A 23145-nucleotide genomic window follows, 5' to 3' on the forward strand; every position below is an offset into this window, starting at 1 on the left:
GGGGGCGCGCGCGGCGCGATGGACGGGGAGTGGGGGGTGAGGATGATTTAGAGGAGTTTCTTAGGGAGTTTTTGGTGCACGATCCGGAGCAGTGTCCGTGTCCAGGGCACGAGCGCGGACGCGGGTCGTAGTCGAGGAGAGGGCGCGCGTTGTATTATTACATAAAGTGGACGCGTTTCAACGTAAGTCGGCGGAGAGTACGTCGTTTTCATGCGGTGTCGATGCCGATGTATCGGGTGGGGCGTCTTCGGGGTCTCAGTGATCGCCGTGTTTGACGCCCAACTGCGCGAGGACGATGATGCACACGCCGCAGAAGTACGCGAGGAACTTTTCCAAGCGAAGCGAGCGACGCGGCGCCTCGTGGACGACGTGCGTGTGCGTCGGGACCTTGTGATCGTGACCGTGTTCGTCAGTGCACGATTCAGTGGTGGTTTCGAATTCGTCTCCGATCACCTCGACCGTACCAATGTACACAAAGGTGCCGGCGGCGATGCCCTCGAGGACGGCGCGCACCGAGGCGTTGTCCTTCGTGCCGGCGGCGATGCCGATGGCGATGCCAATGGGGGTGATGCACGCAAAGAACGTCATGAACGCAAGAAGCGTCGATATGCGCGTCACGCCGCAGCGCAAGAACGCGCACCCGATGGAGAAGGCGGCCGCAGCTTTGTGCGCGGAGATGGCGATGAAGATGGCGTAAATGCTCGACTTGGACGTCTGCAAGCCGAGAGACACCCCGGCGAGCGTGGCGTGGAGGGCGACGCCGGTCATGAACACTAAAGCCTTCCTCGTCTGAATGAAAATGGACGTACCGTGCTCGTGATGGCAATCGTTGCACGCTAACGGGTCAACCTCTGGAACTTTCTCCACGTCCTTGTCGTGTCCGTGTCCGTGTCCGTGTCCGTGTCCGTGTCCGGTGGTCTCGGTTTCCACGACGTGCGAGTGCGCGTGGAAGAGCACACGCTCAATGAAGAAGGCGATGAGAAATCCGAGAACGACCATGGCCATCGCGAACGGGTACTCGTCTTTGGTTCCGATCTTAGCCTCTGTCGCGGCTTCGAGCGCGTGCGGAATCAAGTGCACGAAACCGCTCGCAAGGAACACGCCCCCACTCAACGAGTTCATAAACTCGAGCGCGTGCTGCACTTTGGGAAGCGTCATCGTGACCATCATCGGAAGCATACCACCCACCAAGCCCTCCGCGAAGATCGCGAACACGAGCCCCACTTTAAGACTGAAATACTTTTCCTTCTTCGTCACCGCCTCCGTCGCCTCGCTCGCGACGAGCGCGCACCCCGTCTCCGCCGCGCACCTCGCCACGAGCGTCAACGCCTGCGTCAACTCCGTCTCATTGAGCATCTTATCCAAACCGGCGTACGCCGCGATCACGCCCGCCGAGGTCACTTCCGTGAGCGTCTCCTCGTCGTCGTGTCCCGCGTGTTCCTCCGCGTGTCCCGCGTGTCCCGCGTGCGCCGACCCCCCGGCGCCGTCTCCCACGCGCGCGGCGAATCGCTCGAAGAGCTCCGATAACTCGCTCGCGTCGATCAATCCGTTCGCGTCTTCGTCGTAGACCTCGATGATGTGATCCACCGCGGTCTCCTCGCCCGCGTCCGCGCGCGCGAGGAGCGCGCTCGAGAGCGCGAGCGCGAACACGGCCACGCGCGTCATCGTTCGCCACGCCCGAAGTCTCGGCGCGCGCGTCGCGCGGTCGGTGGAGCGCATCGCGCGCGGGATTTTATTCGCGATCGCGGGGTCGATCGCGCGCGGCGTCGTCGTCGTCGTCGAGGGCGTCGACGTGCGCGGCGTCGAAGGCGTCGCGCGCGCGCCGGTTCGGTGTCGGCGGCGCTTTTGGCACGGCGTTTTCATGTCGTATTGTAGTACTTGATTGGGGAATTTAATTTTATACTTTCTATAAATGATGTAATGACGACACTAAATCGTTCGAACATGACGTCATAAAATAAATATGACGTCATCGTGTAGTTATGAAAGATATGATCTATATGAGTACATACTACCAGTACCATTTTCATACATATCTTAATATGGATCTACACCATGCGTCTGTACGCGTGCTATATATAAATACGTATAATAAATATATTTATATCTATGAACATGTGGCGCATCCGCGCCATCTCGAGCACCCCCGAGCGAGAAAGATCTCCGTCGCCCCGAGCGCGACATTGACGCGCACATCATGTTCAAGTCCAAGGCCCCCACGAAGCAAGTCGCCGTGAAGAAGGCGCCGGTGAAGACCGCCGTGAAGAAGACCGCGCGACCGGTGCGAAAGGGCCCGGCGCCGAAGGCGGGCGACGAGTGCGTCACGCGAAACGCGCGCGATGCGATCGCGCGCGCGCGCCCCGGCGTGGATACGGAGGACTGACTCGGGGAACGTTTTCGCGCGCGCAGTGAGCTTTGGCGCCCGGGTGCCGTGCGTCCGGCGTGGTTGGACGGTTCTCTTCCGGGTGACCGCGGATTGTGCGTGTGGTTTGATCGATTCGACGCGATTTAGGCGAGGCGAGGGACGACGAGGTGGTCGATGCGGACCTCGATCGCGGGATCGTACGATCGCGTCGGCGTGCGTCGATGGACGCGTGACGCGAGGGGTTTTGAGACGTGGAAACGATGGGAGACTGACGAGAGAATTTCAATCGATTCGTTCCCGACGAACAGCGATCCGTTCGGGCTCGGTAAGCCGGCGGAGTACCTCCAGTTCGACCTCGACGCCCTCGACGGGAGCGCGGCGAGGAACCCGTCCGGTAACGTGATCGGCAAGCTCAAGAAGGCCGACTCTAAGCCCAAGGCGCGGACGATCGTGGTGCGTATTCGATTCATGCGTTTTACCGTGGTGTGGAACGTCGCGCTCGACGGGGTGGAGAAGATACTGTGCATATCTGGCTCAGATAGCGTTCGCGCGCGCGAGCGTTCGAAGTGTAAAGATACAGATGACGAGAGACTGACGGGTTTGATTTTGATACTCTTCGCAGCCGTACGATGAAGCGTTCGATATCATGCGCTTCCGCGAGTGTGAGTTGCTTCACTCTCGCTGGGCCATGCTCGGCCTTGTCGGCGCCGCCGCGGCGGAAGCCGCCACGGGCATCACTTGGGCGGACGCCGGTAAGATTGAGCTCGAGCAACCGCAATACTTGGGCTTCCCGATCCAGTTGACCGTCACCCAGTTGACGATCATCGAAGTTCTCGCGATGGGTTACCTTGAGATCGCGCGCTCGGCTGAGCTCGACCAAAACAAGCGCATGTACCCGGGTGGCGCGTTCGATCCGCTCGGCTATGTCGCCAAGGCCGACGCTCAAGAGGAGTTCCGCCTCAAGACCGCCGAGCTCAAGCACGGGCGATTGGCAATGGCGGGTATGCTCATCATCTCCATCGAAGCCGCCACCGGCCGCGGCACCTTGCCGGGCTCCTGGTAAACACGTCAAAGTGAAGACGCAGGCGGATTTCGTTCTCAAGTCGGCGCGAGAGAAGGCGCGCGAGCTTTCCGAACCGCCCTTCGTCCGTAGTGAATTTACCTAGCCCCAGCAGTCGTGTAATGCAGATCATACAATCAAACACGCTCCGCCATTCGTCCGTCTACGCGCTCGCCCTCACCGCGCACGCTCTCCGGCGCGAACCTCTATCCAGTGCAGCGGCGCGCAACCCCAACAGAAGAAATCACCCACATTCGTCGTCGCCGCGAGCTTCATGCACGCCCTCGCGCGTGCGATCATCCTCCCTCGCGCGCATGAGACCTCTAGTCGATCGCGCGCTCGCACTCGAGCGCGCGTGGCTAGCATCGCGTCCCCGAGCGCGTCGTTCGCTGTCGAAACGAAGAGTTTCAACGTTGGTTTTCGCGACGAAACCGTCCGTAAAAGCGTCGGAAGCGGTCGTGTGCGTCGTTCAAAGATGCGAACGCGAGGTATGGTAATTCACGCGTCCTCGGGCACCGCGAGTGAGCCCCCGGCGGCGTTGCTCGTGATGATACCGCTCGCGTTGTTCTACTCGGCGCTCACGCTGAGCGCGGCGTGCAACGCCTTCATGTGGACGCTTGATCTACAAAACCCGATAATCTCGAGCGGGACGTCGTTCGTACTCGGACGATTGTGCGTCGCGGTCGGGGCCACGGTTTTGGCGTGCTTGAACTTTTTCCCGCAGGCGACGAAGCAGCTCAGTCGGGCGCACCGAGCGTTCACGAGTGTCTCGAGCAGCGAGCGGTTAAAGTTGGACGCGGCAAAGTTCGCGGCGCTAGTCGTGATGAAGATGATGTTCGAGTTCTACGCGTACTGGAAGGCGTTGACATCGTTTATGCCGTGCTCGGAGTCTTTGGAGCTGTGCGCGTGGTACGGGGCGGCGTTCGTCGGGCATGCGGCGTTCATGGGCTTGGCGCGAGTCGTTATCGCCCCTGACGCGACGTCCACGACGGAGGTCCCCGCGAACGCGCGTAAATTGATCGGTAGTTTCGACCTGGTCTTAGCGCTCATGTGTTTTGCCACTAGTAGGCTTGCGATGGGCGGAAATGGCATCGTGAGCGCTTTCATGGGGGCAGGATTTCTCATCGCAGCGCTCTACTTTACTTTTGAGGACAAGCTCCCGAAAAAGAGCGACAACGCGCAATCTGCCCCGGCTTGAGCGCCACACCCACTATCACGTAGTCACGTCCACCTAGCCCAACGATTAATAAACCCCTAGACCACCCGCATCGAAACGTTCTCCCTCGCTGCGGTCCATCCGCCGCAGTGCGCGACGCGTCTCTCATGGCGCGTCCACCTCCTTCCATCCTTCGCGCCACCGCACGCGCGTTCACGTCATCGAACGAAACATTCGCCCTTCCATCCATAGTCGACGTCGTGTACGACGTCAACGATGCCGAGCGCGCGCTCGTGGAGCACGGTTTCGCCCCGCGCGCTGTGGAAACCTCCACCTCCAGTGCGTCTGATTCTCAAGACTCCGCTGTTTCCTTCATCGGGTTCGACGTCGAGACGCGGCCGTCGTACGCGCGAGGCCAACGAAACCCACCGGCGCTCGTGCAGCTGGCGAACGAGCGCGCATGCGTGTTGGTACATCTGGGTGCGATGCGGAGCGGTCCGCACGGCGGCGTCCCGCCGACGCTCCGAGCGCTGTGCGAAGACGCATCGACGATGAAGGTTGGGAACGGGGTGTTGAACGACATGCATGATCTCGATCGATGGTACGGGTGGGCGTCGAGAGGGTTCGTGGACACCGGGGTGGTGGCGCTCGCGCACGGTATCAAGCGACACGGGTTGAAGGCGACGAGCGCGCGGTACGGATACGCCGCAGAAAAGCCGAAGAGCGTGCAGACTTCGAACTGGGAGAAGGCGCCGCTGGATCGGCGACAGATCAATTACGGCGCGATCGACGCGGCGTTGGGATTGTGGGTGCTTGAGCGCATGCACGGGGAGTACGGGGATCAAGTCAATTTGGCGAAGTGGGCAATGTCGTTTGCAAACGCGTCTACACCAGCCGAGGCGCGACGACGGTCGAGGCGAGACTCCGCGACGCCGGCGTGTGTGACAAAGGCGTTCGACGATTTTGACGTGCGAGAGCGGGAGGCGGTGCGAGAGCGTTGGATGCAGCGAAAGATGAAGCGGGCGATGAGCGTCCTCTCTCATGCGTTGGAGGGAGCGATCGATCACTTGAACGCCGCGAGCGCGCTCACGGGCATGTTACAGGCGCCAAAGGTTAATTCCACCGTGAAATGGGTGATTCAGGAGCAAGACCCTGCGAAGCAGACGTTCAGCGTGCGACTCGAGCTCGGATCAACGACAAAGGGGAGTGGAGAGGCGAAATCTATCAAGGTGGCAAAGAGACAGGCCGCCAAGTCAGCGTTCGACGAGCTCGTTCGGGGAAAGGCGCAGGACGCGGATTTCATCGAACGTTGGCTCCGGCGAGAGCTCGAGCACGCGTACTCGCGAGGGAACACGGGATGACATGCTTTGTAATCGTATTGACAAAATTCGGTAGCATTAACGAGAGTTATCGGGCCTTCCGTACGCCATTGTTGGAGCGCCTGGATGCTGCAAAACGACCCCTGCCTCACTCGGCAATTGCGAGCGCGGTCGACTCGTCGCCGCCGCGGCCTCCACCGCGATGATTGGGTCGCGCGTTTTTTCTGTGACCTCATCGTAGATTTCGACGATGTCTGGCTTGGTGACTGTGTTTTGATCCTTGTCGCGAGCGTAACAAATGAAAACTGCATCGACGCAGGTAAGAAGGACGGAGAACAGGAAGCCAAGGACGACGAGCGATGAGACGCCCGCGATAAATCCTACGCTTATCGCCGTCGTTTGCGAGAATCTGTCGCCAATGTCGACGAAGATGCCCACGGTGGTGCCGTAAAAGACCGAAATGAAGAACGCTGCCATGTTCAAAATCATTTCCGGCAGCCACCACACGCGCACAGCGCTCAAAAAGTTATCCTTTAACAGTCGAGTGACCTCTCGTCCTGCGTCGCAGAGCGATTCGCCCGTGATGGCACACTGAATCGTGGCAAATTTTGTAACTGTCTCAACCAACTCTGCAACGCAATCCATGATCATGGTGACGACGCACGCCAAAATCGCTAAAGCGCCTCGACTCTCGCGCCGCAACCTCTCGTTCAGGTTGCGAAGAATCTGCACCCCAGTCAAGACTAATCCGCCGAACGCGAGCGAGCCAAAGCTTGGGCCGAAGGCGTGACCGACGAACTCTCGAGTCGTTCCCACAAATTGTGTTGTCCCGACTGGGGCAAAGTACCACCTGGAGACGACACCACCGATAACGAAAGTGCGAATCTCGGCCGCGATCATCCAAGACCACATCGCGACTAGCATGACCTGGGTAACGTACCACGGCACCCACGAGTCTGGTCGCCACTCACAACATGGGACAACTTGAGTCAACGCATCGCCCACGGGTCCATCGTAGCACACGTCGCCGCTCCTTGTCGCAAAATCTCCAGGCCGGATCCCCCCGTTCTCAAACGCGGCGAAGATACAGAAGAAGAACACGATTATAGAAGTGACCACGCCCGCGCCCGCGATGAGACTCGTGGTGATCAAGTGCGGGTTGTCCTTCAACGAAGCGCTCGCTGCGCCCAACAGTTTCGCCACGAGCTCCACCCTTTCGCTCGTCCTTTGCATCCAATACAAAAAGAACCCACCCAACAACGCGAAGATCACACAAGGAACGATCGCCCCCGCACTCGCGAGCGCGATGGACATCGCGAACAACGAACCGGCCTTCGCGTAGATCATTCCCCACGTCGCCGCTCTCGGATGTCTCTGAAACGCGTGTAAAGCCAACGCTCCTAACCCGATCGCCCCTAGCGCCGCCGCCAGAATGAACGGCTGCGCCATGCGCAGCCCCTGTCCCACCTCCGCGTCGTCGTCCTCCATCAATGAGCGTCTCAACGCGCCGTTCCCGGTCGTCGCATCGTGACAACTGGACCATTTCGAAACGTGCGCGTCGCTCGTCAACGCCTCGAAATCCCGCGCGCGCCCAAAGCTGGCGGCGATGCCTATTGCCATTGTAGTCACGGCGGTCGCGACGAACGCCCGGGCGAACGGGACATCGCGATGCGGACGAAAGAATCCTTCGCCCTCCGCGTGTGTGTGAATCGCGCTCGACGACGAATCTCTCTCGTACACGAGCTCGCGATCGTCCGAGTCGGGGTCTGGGAGTAAGGACATATCGGTCGTGAATTCCTCCGTCGCTCGAGCTCGCGCGCGAGGCCGTTCGACGCCCGCGCGCGAGGGTGTGACGGGAAGTGAGTGCCTAGTTCCGGCACGCGCCGGTGGGCACTCGTGATGAAAACTGAGCACCCCAGGCTTTTTCAACTCCAGGCGTGAAGAATCGCGCGTGAGAGCTCGGACGGTACGACGTGCGCGCTCATGCTCGTGAATGAATTACAATGGTGGTGCGTTGCTCTTCTGGCGTAAGAGGGAGACGCGCTCGGGTGAACGCGCGTCGCTCTCGGCGTCTCTTCTCGCGACGAGCTCTCGGACCTGAACGTTATCTCTCGCTTTGGCAAGGTTGAACCCGATAAATCCCGCGGTGGCGACGGCGTAGCCAACACACTCTAAAGTGCTCACCTCGTCGCCGTACATGAACATGGCGGCGACGATGACGGCGACGTTCTTTAGCTGGGACATGGTTTTCACCATGAGTGAGCCGGCGTGGCGGACGACACCGAGGCACACATAATTCACCGCGAATCCGAACGTCGCGCAGATCACGATCAAGTACCAGTACTTTGCGAAGACGGAGCCGTTTTCGTACCGAAACAACTCCTCGCGCTCGAACACCAAACTCAGACCCATGATGAAGACCAAAGTCGCCGGCGAGAAGTAGTACATGCCGTTGAAGAGGGAAAATTTCCTATTCGCGATCAAGTATTGGACTCCGACGCTTCGAAACGCCTCCGCGACTTCAGCGGTGAGCATGCACCCTAACCCAAAAGCAGTCACGTGCGCCTCACCCCACGCCGCGACAAAACACCCTATCATAACGACGCTCAGCGTCGTCGCTATCCTTCCACTAAACCGATCGAGCCCAAACGCAACCAACGTCGCGTAACACACCACGGGCGCGAAAGCTTTCAACATTTGTATGAACGACAGCGATAGGTATGAGTAAGCCACGTTCGCTGCCGCCAAACTGAGCGCGGTGCAGAACCCGATCGGTAATATGTTCGCGCACCACTCTCCGAGCGTCAACCGGTGCGACATCTTCTTCGGATCATGCGCGATCGCGATCGCGGCGACGAGCCATCCGAACCACGACCCTAAGCTCGAGATGAATATCGGACAGTTCAGCGTCGTCTCCGTGATCAAGTGCTTGTTCGCCAAGATTAACACCGTCGCCACCAAGAGATACGCAGCGCTGTACGCCGCGGCGTACAGCGCGCTATCCTCACCGTACGTCGATAACTGCATCGCGTTTGCGACCCTAGGTGCGCTAGATACGTTCCTATGATAGACTCGAGTCCGTTACGCGCGCCGGCGACCACGCGCTCGCGATTTGCGCGCGTCTTTTGACGAATCGATGGTGTTGCAGCGAAAGAACCGATCCACCTCTCACGACGCGTTTTTCGTCACCGATAACACCTCGAACCTTACGTGTTCGCGCTCGACAACATTCACACCACGCGATCACCGCGTGAACCCGCGCGCGCGTCCCCACGGCGTTGCGAAGTGCCGTAAACACCACGCAATCCTTCGCACTACCGTACAATACCGTACGTACCGGTAAATGAAAGTTTTCACAAACATACCGGCGCGTGCGCTGGCGACGACGCGTCAGAACGATGCGCGCGCGCGTCGCCGCACGCGTCGACGCGGGCGCGCGTTCGCTCGAACGTAAATCTCACGACTCAAATCAGCGATCGAGCGGTGTGAGGGACGCTCGCGCGCGGGCGAAAACGATGCGTTTCGTCCCGGCGGCGCGATTGGCTCGAACGACTTTGTTCGGTCGTTTCGAGACGTTTCGAGTGATTTCGAGAGGTTCGAGCGCGCGGGTGATGAGCGGTGAGGACGCGGGTCCGTCCGAGAGCGCTGTGTCGACGTGTGACGAGGTGCGTGCGCGAGAAGAGCGTCGACGAGGTGTTTTGGTGAAAAGCGCGCGAAGGCGGAGTGAAACGCGAGCCGATGTTACGCGCACGTGTCGACGCCGGTGATGTTCAATACTGCGTTATCTTCCTTATTAGAGCACTGCGACGGGTCTCTCGGGACTCGGGCGCGGAGCATTCTGTGAGGCAAACCAACTGAACCTGAGGCGTCGGCACGCTCGATGACGGAGCGTCGTAGCAATATTTTTTCAATCGAGCGATGATCGGGGATCGTGATCGCGGATTTGACTGACCACTTGTATCAATATCGAGCAGAGATTTCACCCTCGTGTTCGATGGGCGCTGAAAAAATTGGGATTCGCGACGCTGACGGAGATACAGGCGGACGCAATACCGGCGGCGATGGACGGAGTGGACGTCGTCATTGCGGCGGAGACGGGAAGCGGGAAGACGCTGAGCTATTTGGTACCTATCTGGGATAACCTCTTGCGAGTTTCCGATCGCGGCGAGGGCGCGGACGAGGAAAACGGCGGTCGACGCACGGGAGCACTGATTTTGTGTCCGAACGCGACTTTGTGCGAACAAGTCACTCGCGTTGCAGATTCGCTCGTAGATGAGAGCACGGGCGAGCCGCTTTTACGAACGCATGCGTTAACACCAGAGACGGGGACGCCGTTCAACCCCCCGGACGTGTACGTGACCACGCCGGCGCGCGCGGTGGAGGATTTGTTACACCACAGAGAAGGCGCGTGGAGACGCGGATCGTTTGCCTCGACGGCGCGCACAGTTCGACACGTCGTCTTCGATGAAGCTGACATGTTATTCTCCGGTGGATACTTGAAACCCCTACGAATGTGTTTCGACGTGCTCTATCGCGAGGAGAAGCTCGCGAGTGAGGGATTTTTCGTCGACGCACCTACCGAAGTCGAGTGGGATGGCGACGCCGAGCGAGACGAGGCGTCCTTTGAACGCGATTGGCGAAAGGACCACGACGCTCCGCGCGCGAGTCAGGGTCGTCGCACACCCGGACCCGCACTCGGGGGTAAGGGGCGCGTTGGTCTGGGCGAAGGGAGAGACTTCAGGCGTCAGTACATTTTTGCCGCGGCGACAGTTATGAGCAACGGCAAAAAGACGCCCGGCGCCATGATTAAATACGGGTTCCCAGACGCGCGATGGATCGAGGGTCGGCGTTTGCATCGCTCTGTCGCGAGCGTGAATCAAACTTGGATCGAGGCGACGATGGAGACGCGCGCTCAAGCGCTCGCCGAAGCGGTCGGTCTCACGTCGAGCGAGAAGACGGAGTTTGAGAAGACGATGGTCTTCGTCAACACCGCCGCGGCGGCAGATGAGATCGCTCGCGAATTCAACGCACTCGGTCTCCCGTCCGCCGCGTTCCACGCCGATATGTCTAGTCACGATCGCGGCGTCCGTTTACAAGACTTCGCCGCCGGCGTCGTCTCCGCTTTGGTGTGCACCGACAGCGCCGCGAGAGGCGTCGATGTCCCGGGTGTCGCCCACGTCGTTCAGGCTGAGTTCGCCGGCAACGCCGTGGATTACCTCCACCGCATCGGTCGCACCGCTCGTGCGGGTGCCGCTGGACGGGTCACCAACATATGTCTCCCTACGACGGCCGATCTCGTTCGCGCCGTGCGCGACGCAGAGGCTAAAGGCGAACCCGTCGAAAGTGCTTTCAGCCGAAAACGAAGCTTTCGCAAAAAGTTCAAAAAGTACGGCGAGAGTCGACGCGGCGTCGCAGACCCGTCCATGGCAAAGAATAGAAATCCTAGGCGCTAAATCTTTCGCTCGTGGACGTCGTGTAGTCTTAACTTTTTCAAAATTATTTGTTGACGCCTTTGCTCGCAGCCCAAACGAGGGCGCATCACACGTCGACGCTCGAAAGTCGCCGCGTCATGCCGCGCGCGAGATCGTCAAACGCGGGAGATCGCGTGAAAGACGATGTTCGATCGCTCGAGGTGCGTTCATCGCGCGCCGCGCCACTTTGAGACGAGCAACGGAGCGACAGCTGGGAAATGATGAGTTTCAAAAGCTTCAACAGCAAACGCTCGAACTTGGACGATGACTAACGTTTGGCCGGATCAACGCAGGATTTAAAGCGACGACGAGATGAATTAGTAACCGCTCGAGCGACGCTGGTGGAAAAACTAAAAATTAGGACGTTAGGATTGTTCGAGTGCGTGTCGCACGCGCCGTGGGCGGATGTGTTTGCAAAGCGCTTTGAGGACGCGGATGACGATGATGGAGTGAATTTAGCGAGCACCACGCCGTGCGCGCGAGGACGATCTTTGTCGATGAATGCTGAGCGCGCGGAGGCGGCGCGAGTAGTGTTGGAGCCGACAATTCCTATGAGTGAGCCGAGAGTTTTGGACGCGGCGTTGCGGGACGGACAGAGCGTGCCGACTGAGGAGCCCGAGGTCGACGACACGCGTGAACGCGGGGAAACGACTATCGTACAGTCGTCATTGGACATCGGGTGGATTGATGACGGTGAGACGGCGACGCTAGAGGCGATTGGGGTCGAAAGCGCGAGCGAACGAGCGAGCGCTTCGGAGAGAAAACGCAAGGCGTCGGCGGCTCGCGTGGAGATGACCCCGTTGGGCGTAGTGAGGCAAGACGCGTTCGACGTCGATGTACCGAACTCGGCGTGCGGTGAATGGAACGATGTTCGAGGTCCGACCGCGTTAAGATTCAGCCTGGGCGCGTGCGCGGCGACACAGAATGAGACCATTGCGACGACGAGCGGCCGAGCGACGAAAACGGACGCGATCACGTTGACGGCACGCGTCGACGACGGTGCACCACGGCGAGTATTTTTAAGCGACCGTCCACGGTGTGGGCCATCGTCGGACACCGCGTACGTCGGCGTCGTCGTTGAATCGGCCGATGGCGAAGATATCGACGCGGTGTCGTTCCGCGTCGCGGACGACGAAGTCGCGTTCGTGGGATCGTGTCGCTTGCACGCGCGCGATTATGGGAATCGGCGCCTGAGTCGACGACGTTCATCCGCGTCGCACGACACGTCGTCCGCGTCGTCGTCCATGAGCTTGGACGGCGTGCGATGGAGTCCAAATGGACGTTTCGTCTTTGCGCCGCACGCGACGGATGGTGCGCGCGTGCTCGCCGTCGAGAAGGCTACCGAGGGTGACGACAAACGTAGGTCCGGTGCGTCGGCGAGTAAGCGCCAAAAATCGTCGCCGTCGACGACGCCGACTAGACATTTGAAGTGTGGTTTCAAGGTGACGCGATGCGCGACGACGCTCGACGAAGATGGGCGATTTTTTCTCGCCGTCGCGGGCGAGCCCGGACGATGCGTCGTCTTCTCGTGGCCACCGAGCGAGTCAGGCGATCTCGACGATGTCTTTGTCGACGATCCAGATTCTACGGAGGAGATGCCGAGCGCGAATTACCGCGGTGTCGCGCCGAAACCGGGCGCGCCGACAAGCCTGCGATGGATCGGCGAGCCAAACGACAATCGTCTCGTCGCCGTCGTGGACGAGGCGTTGGTGTACGTGTGGAACACCCGTGAGAAAACGCGCGAGCGATCGTCGTACGCGATCGGTCACGCCATCAAGGATCTCGTGCCGGTTTCGATGGGTCCAGTCGATCGCGCGAATGAGGCGCCGTTCGCGGCGCTCGCGCTCGCCAGTCGTAAGCGCGCGTCTCTGGAAACGGAGACCGAGAGTGCGGACGACGCGGGAATCGTACCATTCGAAGTCAGCGCCGCACTAGTCCGAGCGCACGGTGTCTCCGTCGGTACGTCGCTCTTCGTCTCGGGCGCGTCCGACGCGCGATGCGTCGCGTGCGCGTCGCCTCTCGCGTGTCTCGGCACCGACTCCGGCGTCTTCATCGCCTGGAACGTCCTCACGGGCGTGCGTTTGCACGTCGTGGACGTGAAAACGCTGTTTACATTTCGAGGAGAAGACGACGTCGCCGTGAGATCCGTCGCGTGCGATGCAAAACGTCTCGCGTTTTGCGCCGGCGCCGGCGTCTTCATCCTTCGACGCGACGTCTGAAAACATCTCTTAGCCCCCACGGGCTCGACACCCACGGCGCGCCGCGAGAGAAATCAACGAAACACACGAAAATTACATCGTACACGTCTTCATCATTAAAACATCATCCCTCCGACCGCGCCGCGCGTCTCGATCGCCGCCCCTCACCACGGCGCCCGCCGTCCCGGGTGCTCCCCCGCCCGCTCCGCGTCCTCGTGCGCCAACCTCGCCTTTGCCTTCAACCAAAACTTATCGCTCTTCGTCGGTTGGTCCCAATTATCCCGTCTGCGCCCGCGAACCGTCGTCGTCGTCGTCAGTCTCGTCCGCGACCGCCTCCGCGCGATCCCTCGCGCGCGGAATCGAATCACCCGTCGTCGTCGTTCACGCACAGCGCCTCGCATCGCGTCGTCACCCGTTCGAGGTGTCGCTCGAGCGCCGCCTCTCGCCGCGCCCCGTCCTCGATCCCGCTCGCGATCACGCGCGTGAGGAACCCCATCGCGCGCGTCCCGTCGATCGATGCCGACGCGCGCGCCGTGACACCGAAATCACGACCGATCGATCGTGCGTCGTGATTGAAACTTAAATCACGACCGACACGTCGTGATTGAAACTCAAATCACGACCGATCGGTACCGGTCGTGATTGAACCCATAATCACGATCGATCGGTACCGGTCGTGATTGAACCCATAATCACGACCGATCCATCGTGATTGAACCCATAATCACGATGGATTCCATCGTGATTGAACCCGTAATCACGATCGATCCATCGTGCGTGAACGTCAAACATCGAACGCACGCGGACGACTCGTGGACATCATCGTCGCGTCTCGGCCATCGATGGGCGCGAAGGACGCGACGACGACGACGACGACGACGATCGACGCACGCGCACCGGCGAATGCTCCGCCGTCGCTCGACGCCGCGCTCGACGCGATCGCGCGCGGGCGACCGCGGGCGCGGGCGCGGGCGACGCACGCGGTGTGTCGCGCGATGGATTCGTGGGACGCCGCGACGCGCGCGCGCGTCGCGGCGGTGGCGCTGGAATGCCTGAAGACGCCGGCGCGGGCGGGCGATGATGCCGACGGCGCGTCGACGCGCGTGAGCGGGGCGCGGATGTTCCACGCGCTCGGCGACGCGGGACGGGACGGCGTCGGGACGCTCGCGGCGCTGACGCGGCGGGACGGCGCGGCGCGCGTGCGCGCGGCGTGCGCGCGCGCGCTCGGTGAAGTCGGTGGATCGAACGCGTGCGTGATCCGGGCGTTGGGGAGCGCGTTGGGCGACGCGCGAGATGAGGTGCGGATCGCGGCGACGCGCGCGTGCGAAGCGCGCGGGGCGGAGGCGAAGACGGTGGTGGGGAAGCTCGCGGCGAACGCGACGAGCGACGATCCGGAGCTGCGACAAGCGACGTGTGAGGCGATCGAGAGCGTGTGGAGAGGTCGGCGAGGTGATCCCGCGCCGGATGGATCGGAGGATGTCATCTTGTTCCAGAGCGCCGAGTGCGCGGGGGAGTTGACGCGCGACGCGGACGCGGGCGTGCGCGCGGCGGCGACGAGATGTTTAGGACACCTTCGAGGCGCCGCCGCGGCCAAGGTGAGTTTGATTAACAAACGCATCGAAGACACCGATGAGAGCGTGCGAGAGGCGGCGACGGAGGCGCTCATCAAGCTCGGGTTTTTCAACCCGAGCACGGGGACGCTGTCCAAGACGGGCAACTATCGAACCACCAAGTTTTCGGCGAATAAGAATCTCTTCGCCGTTCTCAGTGGGAAACAGGACATCGCGGCGGTGCGGACGCGCGTGAAAGTCCCCATCGGAGCGGTCGTGCGCGTGTGGTGGCCCATGGATGAGGCGTATTACGAAGCCAAGGTGAAGGCGTACGACAAGGAAACTCGAGAGCACACCGTGCTGTACGTCGACGACGGCGTGGAGGAGCGAGTCAACTTCAAAAAGGAAAAAGTCGACCTGAGACACAAACCGAGTAAAAAGGGTCCGACGACGTGGATTCCGTGCGGGATGTTGCCCAAGAAGCCGAAAGAGACGAAGAGTGAGAGCGCGGACAAGGAACGCGCGCGCTCCGAGCGCAAGCGCAAGCGGGAGGGCGATTGGATCGATTACGAGGGCGCTGGAGCCGAGGTCCAGGGCGTCGGTCTCGTCGGTCGACACGTCAAGGTGTGGTGGCCTTTGGACAAGGCGTGGTACACCGCCGAAGTGCGAGGGTACGACGACGGTACGCGCGAACACGTCGTATTTTACTTTGAGGATTCTGAGGAGGAAAAATTACAACTCGCGAACGAACGCGTGCAAGTCTTCTTTCCGAGCGAGGATGCGACCGTGCCCTCGGTGCACGGCCTGGAACCGAAACGCCTCGCCGTTCGCGTCGGGAAAAAGAATGGGATGTACGAGCCCGGATGCTTTCGCGGGGCGGAGTGCGTCTCGTGCGTCGACGATAAAGGCGAGCCCGGGACGTACTTGTGCGCGGATTTCGACAAGCGATTCGGTGATCCACAGACCGATACGAGACGTTGGCGCCGTTCCATACTCGTCGTTCCAGCTCAGAGATCGAAGGACGCGCCGCAGAGCATCGATAAATGGCTCCGCGCGCAGGGCGATCGGTGGGGCGCGCACGTCGTCGGCAAAGAGTTAAAAATGGACATCAACGTCGACATGCGAGACTTCCCAGCGGACAAGGGGGATGTCAAACCGATATGGCAGCGCGTTAAAATTATCGCGTACAGCTCCACGAGCGGTGAGCATCAGGTCGTGGACGTCAAGGAGGACGGCACGACGGATCCCACGCGCATACATTGGCTGCCGCTGTGCATGCAACGCACCGCGCCCGAAGACGGCGACGTCGACGACGACGACGACGACGACGACGACGACGCATAGAACGAAAATATAGACACGAAAAACGTAATAGAAACAAACCGAGCGCCGTCGAAGCGCTCTCTAGCTAGATTAATGAACATGGCCGTTCGACGCGCGTCGACGCAGCCGCCGCCCTCGCGCGCGCCGTCCGCACTCCGAGCCGTCTCGCGCGTTTACTCCACCGCGAGCGCGCTCGAAGTCTCTCGCGCATCGCCGCTCATCACGCGCGCCCGCGACGGACGCGCGAGGGCTTCGAACGCACGCATTCGACGCGTAAAGTTGCGTCGTCATGAAAACCTGTGCTCGAGTCCCGAGCTCTTTGTACGCGCGCCTCGCCCTCGCGCGCGTCGAGAGGCGGGAATCCAGAACGACTCGATCTCACATCATCGCGGGCGGCGCCCCGAAGGCGCGGAAGAGCCACAGGAAGGTGGATGGGAACGGTGGGAAAGATTGGCGGGACGTCGCGCACCAACCAGACGACAACGCGCACGAGAGTCATCGAATCCCGGATGATGTAGTGATCCCAGAGCCAGACGAGCGAAGGAAGAAGAAACCCGTGGCGCTGTTATTGGCGTACGTCGGCGCGGGGTACAAGGGGAACACGCATAACGCGCAGGCGGTGCGAGGGACGACGGTGGACGACGTGGTCGAAGACGCGCTGTTTCGATGGGGTGGGATTTTATTGCCGAATTATCGAAGCAAAGGTTTGCAACGATTGAAGTGGAGTCGGAGCAGCCGGACCGATAAGGGTGTGAGTTCGCTCTGTACCGTGGTGAGCCTGAGGGCGGAGATTGATCCGGAGGTTTGGACGACGGACGTGGAGGCGCGCGCGACGGCGCGAGACATCACGAAGCACTTACCGGATGATGTCGAGTGCTTCGCCGTGTACAACACGCCCAAGTCGTTTCAGGCGCGACGAGAGTGCGTGATGCGAACGTACGAGTACTTGCTCCCGGCGCGGGTTTTGGGTTTGGACGGTGACGCGATGGACGAGAGCGGTCGGCGGCGCTTGGCGCTCTTCAACGAGGCGCTCTCGTGCTTCATCGGATCGCACCCGTTTCACAACTACACCAAGCGATCGCAGTACACGGCCAAGGCGAGGAAGGATTTCAGACCGCGGCTTCGCGATTCAAGAGGGAACGCGGCCTGGCGTGGGCAAGACGGCGCAGTGATGGACGACGGCTCCGAGGATGCGTCCGAAGAGGCCGACGACGAGAGCGAGGAAGCGCGGCCGACGACGACGGCGACGGACGACGGGCGTCCGTTCCCCGAGCACGTGGGCGATCGAGAGAAACACACGTACTGGTTGCTCGAATCCGATTGGACGGACAAAATCACGCAGTCACACTTTCGGAGGATTCATAACTTTAGCGCCGGCTCGGAGGTCGAGCGGATGACAATTACAAACGAGGACGGATCGACAACCCAAAGCGAGCCGTTCGTTCGCGTCTCCGTCCGAGGTGAATCGTTCATGCTGTACCAAATTCGTAAGATGATCGCGAGCGCGGTGGCTGTGAGTCTCGGTCACTGTCCGCTCGAGTTTTTACCCGCGTCGCTGGCGAGACCGTGTCGAGCCGCGATGCCGCTCGCCCCGGCGTCGACGCTGTATCTATACGACGTCGAGTTCATGAATTTCAGGGTAAACACCGAGTCGAGCGTCGAACCACCGAATCGGTTGACCAAACTCGAGCCCTCGGAAGCGGTGCGCGAAGATCTCGCGCGATTCAGACGCGACAAGCTCGAACCGGCGCTCGCGCCCGCGTTGGCGTCCGACGAGTGGGACGCCTTCAGGGACAACCTCAGGTTCTGTAACGTCACCCCGGAGATCTCCGAGGTCATCGTCGCCGCGTTCGAGACGTACAAGGCGAACAGACCGATCCGAGACGCGGATGAGAAGACCACGGACGGCGTCACCGTGTAATCAAATATAATCCATCTCTAGCTTACAACGCGGCGTACGCCGCGTACGAGTCATTGCAAATACGCATCCAGCGACGAGTTCCCGGTGAACACGACCCATCCCGCCCCCACGACGGCGACCAACACGATCGCATTCAACCACGTCGGAATCTCTTGATTCAACGCCTTCGTCACCACCCAATACGCCGCCAACGGCGACGCCAAGTCCACCGCCAGGTCCCGCGTCTCGTACTCGTACGTCTCCTCGCGCGCGAACCCACCGTTCGCCTCGTTCGCCCCCGACCCCCCGACCACGAATCCATCCGCGCGCGCCGCCCGTCCGCGCGCGAGCGCGATCGCGATCGCCAGCGCGCACGCCCGTCGGCGCGTCCCGCGCGTCGACGTCGACGCGCCATCGCCATCGTCGCTCGCGTTCGTCGCCGCGTCTCGATCGACCGTCGACGCGACGCGACGCGCACGCCTCGCGCGCGAGCGACCGCCCGTCGTCGTCGTCGTCGTCGTCGTCGTCGTCGTCGTCGTTCGCATCGTCGTCGTCGTGTTCGTACACGCGCGCGTCGCGCGATCGGGTGGGACGTGTTAAACCCTATACCCTAAAATACCCTAAAACGCGACGCCCACACCCCTAGAAATAGGGTTGAGAGACCCGACCCCCCGCGCGCGACGCGGTCGCCCACATCCGCGCGCGATGGCCTCCACCGCGCTCGAGCTCGCGCGACGCGCGCACGAAGACATCGAGCGGCTCGAACGTCGCGCGTGTCGCGCGTTAACCTCCGAGAGCGCGTCGGCGACGCATAAAGGGCGGTTAACCGCGAACAGACTCGCGAGCGGACTCGTGGAGGCGGCGGCCGATCGAGCCAAACGATTGGTGCGCGTTCGACGCGACGCGCGCGAGGTCGATCGCGGAGGCGCGCGCGTGGCGGCGCGCGACGAGCGTTTTGCGAACGCGCGCGAGATCGGGGGGAGACGATGGCGAGATGGCGATGGATGCGCGTTCGGCGCGCGCGCGGCGGACGCGCGGGACGCGCGCGGAGGATTCGATTCGATGGATGTCGACGGAAAGGATGCGGTTCGAGGGACTGACGACGCGTGATTCGTTTCTCGACGCAGCGCGCGGTGTATGATGACGCGGACGGGTCGATGGCGGAGGAGAAGGCGTCGATGGGGGATGGCGAGGACGCGCGAATGGCGCTGCGGGCGTTTTACGAGGCGGTGAAGCGGACGCGGGCGTCGTACGAGGGACGCGAGAGCGACGTCGCGAACGATGGGGAGGCGTTTCTCGATGAGATTGAGCAGAGCTTGGAAGATCCGAGCGCGGCGTTCAGCGGTGAGGAAAATCTTGGGAGATGTCTGGATCTGCACGAGTCGCACGCGACGTTCTCAAACGCGACGTTCGGCGAGCGGTGCGATTACTCCCAGTACCTGGCGCGGTGCGGGGACTTTGCGTCGATCGCGCGAACGAAAAAGTTTCGCTCGGCGTACACGGAGTATCTCGACGCCTTGCTCGCGTATCTCGTATCGTTTCATGAGCGCGCGATGCCGCTGCAGTTTGTCGGCGAGGCGCTCGAGCGAGACGCCGAGGCGTTCGAGGCGAGGTGGACAAAGGGAGAGTGCGTGGGATGGGAAGACAGAGGCGTTCGCGCCGTGGACGAGAAGATGATGAAATCTAGCTCGGCGGATCTCTCGGCGTTCTCGTCGATCGAGGAAATGCGCGCGGCGCTCGACGTGGACGGGGTGAAGAGCGCGCTCGAGTCCATGGGGCTCAAGGTGGGCGGGACGCCCGAGCAGCGCTGCGAGCGTCTGTGGAGCGTCAAGGGGAAGAAGCTGAGCGAGATCGATAAAAAGCTCTTCGCCAAGGGCGTCGTCGTCGACTTAAAGAAGAAATCATCCAAGGGCGACGACGTGGCAAAGGCGGAGGCGCGCGCGAAGATGGTCGCGCGCAAGGAGAGCCAGTGCGCCGAGGCGTTGCGGCTTTTGGGCAAGCAACTCGACGCCACGCGCACGAACGTGGAGAAGAAGTCCACTTTATCCCTCGCCGAGCTCCAAGCCGAGGCCGAGGAGGACGATGATTTCAGCGACGCCGAGACGGACGAGGAGGAGGAGATTTACAACCCGCTCAAGCTCCCGCTCGGATGGGACGGAAAGCCAATCCCGTACTGGCTGTACAAGCTCCACGGATTGAACATGGAGTACACGTGCGAGATCTGCGGGAACTACAGCTACTGGGGCCGAAGAGCGTTCGAGCGTCACTTCACCGAATGGAGACACCAACACGGCATGCGATGCCTGAAGATTCCCTACACCAGAGCCTTCAACGAAGTCGTCTCCATCGCCGACGCGCGCGCGTTGCACGCGAATTTATCCCAACGCGACGACGGCTCCTTCGACGTCGCCCTCGACGCCGAGGTCGAAGACACCCACGGCAACGTGTACAACAAAAAGACCTACGAGGATCTCAAGCGTCAGGGTTTACTGTAACGTCACACCATCCATCGTTCCGAGCGCCTTTGCCTTTGCCTTTGCCTTTGCCTTTGCCTTCGCCGCGTCTCATTCCTCGACCATGCCCGAGCGTCGTCGTCGCGACCGCGTCGCCCGACGCGTCAACGAGGCGCTCCAGCACCTCCGCGACGTCCACGTCCCCGCGCCCAGCGTCTCCGTGTCCGCGGTCGCCCCCACCGTGGACGATGCGCGCGATGACGACGACGTCGTCACCAGCCGTGACGAAATGAACGCCTCCGTCGCCGCGCCCGACGTGCGCGCGATGCGCCAAGCGCTGACGTGCGCGATCACGAACGCGCCGTTCGTCGAACCGGTGACGACGCCGTGTGGACACACGTTCGAGCGAGAGGCGATCGCGCGGTGGCTCACGCGCGCCGAACGCGAACGAGCGCAAACGCGCGGACGGGCGCTGGGAAGCATATCAGCCCCGGGCACGTGCCCGGAGTGCCGAACACCGTTGTATCACGAACTCCCGTACGAGTGGCCGGTGAACACGACGGTGCGAGCGTGCGCGGAGGCGGCGTTCGGGAACGGGCCGGAGCGGGCGCGACGGACGGCGGCGGAACGGCGGAACGGACGCGGACGAGCGCACGAGGAGGACGTGGACGCGATGACGAGGGATGAGAACGAGACGTGGATGACGCCTGATGGTGCGGTGACGCTGATTGGGAAGACGTACGCGTTACCGATGTTCTTCTTGGACGCGTTGGTGCCGGGACAGGAGGTGACGCTCGACGTGTACGAGGCCAAGTATAAGGTGCTGATACGACGCGCGCTCACGGGAAGTCGGCGGTTTTTGATGATGACGAACGATGACGTGAACGAGGAGAAGTTTTATGCGTACCTGGAGGCGCTCGAATCGGACGACGGTGAGGCGGCGCTCGAGGCGCTCGAGGTGTCGCCGGCGCTCGAGGTGGGATGCGAAGCGATGGGAGTGAGCCTAGAGCGGTTCGGTAGGTTCTGCGTCGAATGTCAAATCGTCACGTGTCAAGAACTCGTCGACGGTCAGTTTTTAGTGCGCATACGTGCGATGCGACACGTGTACGTGCACAGCGCTGTGAAAGATCCATCTGGGTTCTGCGTCGCCAAGTGCACGCGCGTGTACGATCGTAAGGGCGATCCTTATGAAGATTACCTTGAACCTCGCGAGACATACGCGAAACTCGAGCTACGCGTCGCTCGCGCGATGGAACTCTTCGGCATTTGGATCGCCATGACCAGCGGGCCGCGCTGGCTGTATAATTACGGTGGGAGAATGAGCACGCTACTTCAGGCGATTGGGCCGAGACCGCCGAAGAACCAACCAGGAGACTTGGGATGGTGGATCGTTCGAGCGCTCAACCCGCTTCCAACGATTGATGGCACGATAGAGATGCGATCGATCTGTCTAAACGCATGGGACTTGAACGTTCGATTCAACGTCATCTCACAAATGCTCGTGTACTCCCTGGCGTTGGTGCAGAGGATCAGAGTGCGGAGTTGGATCAAGCGAGAGCACGCCATCGCGGTGAGCATTTGCGACGCGCTCTTCGACGTATTCAACGAAATCATGGCGTGCGATCGTGAGCATGCCGACGCTGACGACATAGAGAGCATCGGGGAGTCTTTGGTACGTCGTTTAGGACTCGCGACGTTGGAACCGTCCGGAGCGTTGACGCTGGACGTGTGCGACATCATCAGACGAGGCAAAGGCTGGACCGAGGACTGGACCGAGAACGACGAGATCGCGGCGCCCGAGGCGACAGAGAAAGACAAATTGAGAGAGGTGTGCGAAAATGAAGGCGAGTACGCGAGCATCATCTGTCGATTTGGACCGGGTGGTTTGGCGCTGTGTCTCTGGCGCGCGCTCTCCCGATTCGAGTGCAACGATCCGGAGCTCGCTCGTCTCAACGCGCTCTTGCTCAAACGTCTCGGGGCTTTGGAGCCTATAGATGAATACGCTCCTAGTGTACCGTCAGACGTGGACTCTTTGCTGCTCATCTCAAGCCCGTTCGCCGCGACGTTGCGTCGAGAGATGCGCTGCGGCGTGTACAAGGTTTTGTACCTGTACGACATCGCGAGGCTATTGGTGTACGTCTCGTACAGACTCCTCGTCCTGTGCATCTTCGCGCTGGGATTCTTATTCGAACTCATATTCGATCGCGAGTTCCAGGGCGGACGCTATACCGTCGTTCGAGGCGTGATCATGGCCACCTTGATCGGCGCCGCCACGGGGCTGTACGCGAGACGCGCGATGATTTCTTGGATTGTCGACGCCGGCGTGCGAGCGAATTGAAAATGAAGAATA

General features: G+C 61.1%; 14 protein-coding genes across 14 annotated transcripts; 9 read left to right on the forward strand and 5 right to left on the reverse strand.

Annotated features, from left to right (window-relative positions):
- Window positions 1–255: 255 nt before the first annotated feature.
- OT_ostta16g02300 (Zinc/iron permease) lies at window positions 256–1665 on the reverse strand (the record flags this gene model as incomplete). Its single annotated transcript, XM_003083655.2, has 1 exon — window positions 256–1665. One exon carries the CDS (start codon window positions 1663–1665, stop codon window positions 256–258), a length of 1410 nt encoding a protein of 469 aa, XP_003083703.2.
- A 532-nt stretch (window positions 1666–2197) lies between these two features.
- OT_ostta16g02310 (Chlorophyll A-B binding protein, plant) lies at window positions 2198–3428 on the forward strand (the record flags this gene model as incomplete). Its single annotated transcript, XM_022985589.1, has 4 exons — window positions 2198–2316; window positions 2410–2478; window positions 2674–2818; window positions 2988–3428. The coding sequence occupies 4 exons, from the start codon at window positions 2198–2200 to the stop codon at window positions 3426–3428; spliced, it is 774 nt and encodes a 257-aa protein (XP_022840381.1).
- A 472-nt stretch (window positions 3429–3900) lies between these two features.
- On the forward strand, window positions 3901–4623 carry OT_ostta16g02320 (unnamed product; the record flags this gene model as incomplete). The annotated part of the gene is made up of 1 exon (XM_003083657.1): window positions 3901–4623. The coding sequence occupies one exon, from the start codon at window positions 3901–3903 to the stop codon at window positions 4621–4623; it is 723 nt and encodes a 240-aa protein (XP_003083705.1).
- Window positions 4624–4748: 125 nt separating this feature from the next.
- On the forward strand, window positions 4749–5942 carry OT_ostta16g02330 (Double-stranded RNA-binding domain; the record flags this gene model as incomplete). Its single annotated transcript, XM_003083659.2, has 1 exon — window positions 4749–5942. One exon carries the CDS (start codon window positions 4749–4751, stop codon window positions 5940–5942), a length of 1194 nt encoding a protein of 397 aa, XP_003083707.2.
- Window positions 5943–5978: 36 nt separating this feature from the next.
- Window positions 5979–7682, reverse strand: OT_ostta16g02340 (Choline transporter-like; the record flags this gene model as incomplete). The annotated part of the gene is made up of 1 exon (XM_003083660.1): window positions 5979–7682. One exon carries the CDS (start codon window positions 7680–7682, stop codon window positions 5979–5981), a length of 1704 nt encoding a protein of 567 aa, XP_003083708.1.
- A 216-nt stretch (window positions 7683–7898) lies between these two features.
- Window positions 7899–8927, reverse strand: OT_ostta16g02345 (Triose-phosphate transporter domain; the record flags this gene model as incomplete). Its single annotated transcript, XM_003083661.2, has 1 exon — window positions 7899–8927. One exon carries the CDS (start codon window positions 8925–8927, stop codon window positions 7899–7901), a length of 1029 nt encoding a protein of 342 aa, XP_003083709.2.
- Window positions 8928–9415: 488 nt separating this feature from the next.
- OT_ostta16g02347 (Helicase, C-terminal) lies at window positions 9416–11353 on the forward strand (the record flags this gene model as incomplete). Its single annotated transcript, XM_022985590.1, has 2 exons — window positions 9416–9565; window positions 9875–11353. 2 exons carry the CDS (start codon window positions 9416–9418, stop codon window positions 11351–11353), a joined length of 1629 nt encoding a protein of 542 aa, XP_022840382.1.
- Window positions 11354–11469: 116 nt separating this feature from the next.
- OT_ostta16g02350 (DNA/RNA helicase, DEAD/DEAH box type,N-terminal) lies at window positions 11470–13590 on the forward strand (the record flags this gene model as incomplete). The annotated part of the gene is made up of 2 exons (XM_022985591.1): window positions 11470–11532; window positions 11665–13590. The coding sequence occupies 2 exons, from the start codon at window positions 11470–11472 to the stop codon at window positions 13588–13590; spliced, it is 1989 nt and encodes a 662-aa protein (XP_022840383.1).
- Window positions 13591–13733: 143 nt separating this feature from the next.
- On the reverse strand, window positions 13734–14065 carry OT_ostta16g02360 (unnamed product; the record flags this gene model as incomplete). Its single annotated transcript, XM_022985592.1, has 2 exons — window positions 13734–13854; window positions 13959–14065. The coding sequence occupies 2 exons, from the start codon at window positions 14063–14065 to the stop codon at window positions 13734–13736; spliced, it is 228 nt and encodes a 75-aa protein (XP_022840384.1).
- Window positions 14066–14564: 499 nt separating this feature from the next.
- Window positions 14565–16463, forward strand: OT_ostta16g02370 (Pseudouridine synthase I, TruA, N-terminal; the record flags this gene model as incomplete). The annotated part of the gene is made up of 1 exon (XM_003083665.2): window positions 14565–16463. One exon carries the CDS (start codon window positions 14565–14567, stop codon window positions 16461–16463), a length of 1899 nt encoding a protein of 632 aa, XP_003083713.2.
- Window positions 16464–16731: 268 nt separating this feature from the next.
- Window positions 16732–18363, forward strand: OT_ostta16g02375 (Pseudouridine synthase I, TruA; the record flags this gene model as incomplete). The annotated part of the gene is made up of 1 exon (XM_003083666.1): window positions 16732–18363. One exon carries the CDS (start codon window positions 16732–16734, stop codon window positions 18361–18363), a length of 1632 nt encoding a protein of 543 aa, XP_003083714.1.
- Window positions 18364–18413: 50 nt separating this feature from the next.
- Window positions 18414–18887, reverse strand: OT_ostta16g02380 (unnamed product; the record flags this gene model as incomplete). Its single annotated transcript, XM_003083667.1, has 1 exon — window positions 18414–18887. One exon carries the CDS (start codon window positions 18885–18887, stop codon window positions 18414–18416), a length of 474 nt encoding a protein of 157 aa, XP_003083715.1.
- A 160-nt stretch (window positions 18888–19047) lies between these two features.
- OT_ostta16g02390 (Zinc finger, C2H2-type matrin) lies at window positions 19048–20837 on the forward strand (the record flags this gene model as incomplete). Its single annotated transcript, XM_003083668.1, has 2 exons — window positions 19048–19227; window positions 19470–20837. The coding sequence occupies 2 exons, from the start codon at window positions 19048–19050 to the stop codon at window positions 20835–20837; spliced, it is 1548 nt and encodes a 515-aa protein (XP_003083716.1).
- Window positions 20838–21084: 247 nt separating this feature from the next.
- OT_ostta16g02400 (Zinc finger, RING/FYVE/PHD-type) lies at window positions 21085–23133 on the forward strand (the record flags this gene model as incomplete). Its single annotated transcript, XM_022985595.1, has 1 exon — window positions 21085–23133. The coding sequence occupies one exon, from the start codon at window positions 21085–21087 to the stop codon at window positions 23131–23133; it is 2049 nt and encodes a 682-aa protein (XP_022840385.1).
- Between the last annotated feature and the right edge of the window lie 12 nt (window positions 23134–23145).

This window comes from Ostreococcus tauri, assembly GCF_000214015.3.
Source record: "Ostreococcus tauri WGS project CAID00000000 data, contig chromosome 16, whole genome shotgun sequence".
NCBI classification, from domain to species: domain Eukaryota; kingdom Viridiplantae; phylum Chlorophyta; class Mamiellophyceae; order Mamiellales; family Bathycoccaceae; genus Ostreococcus; species Ostreococcus tauri.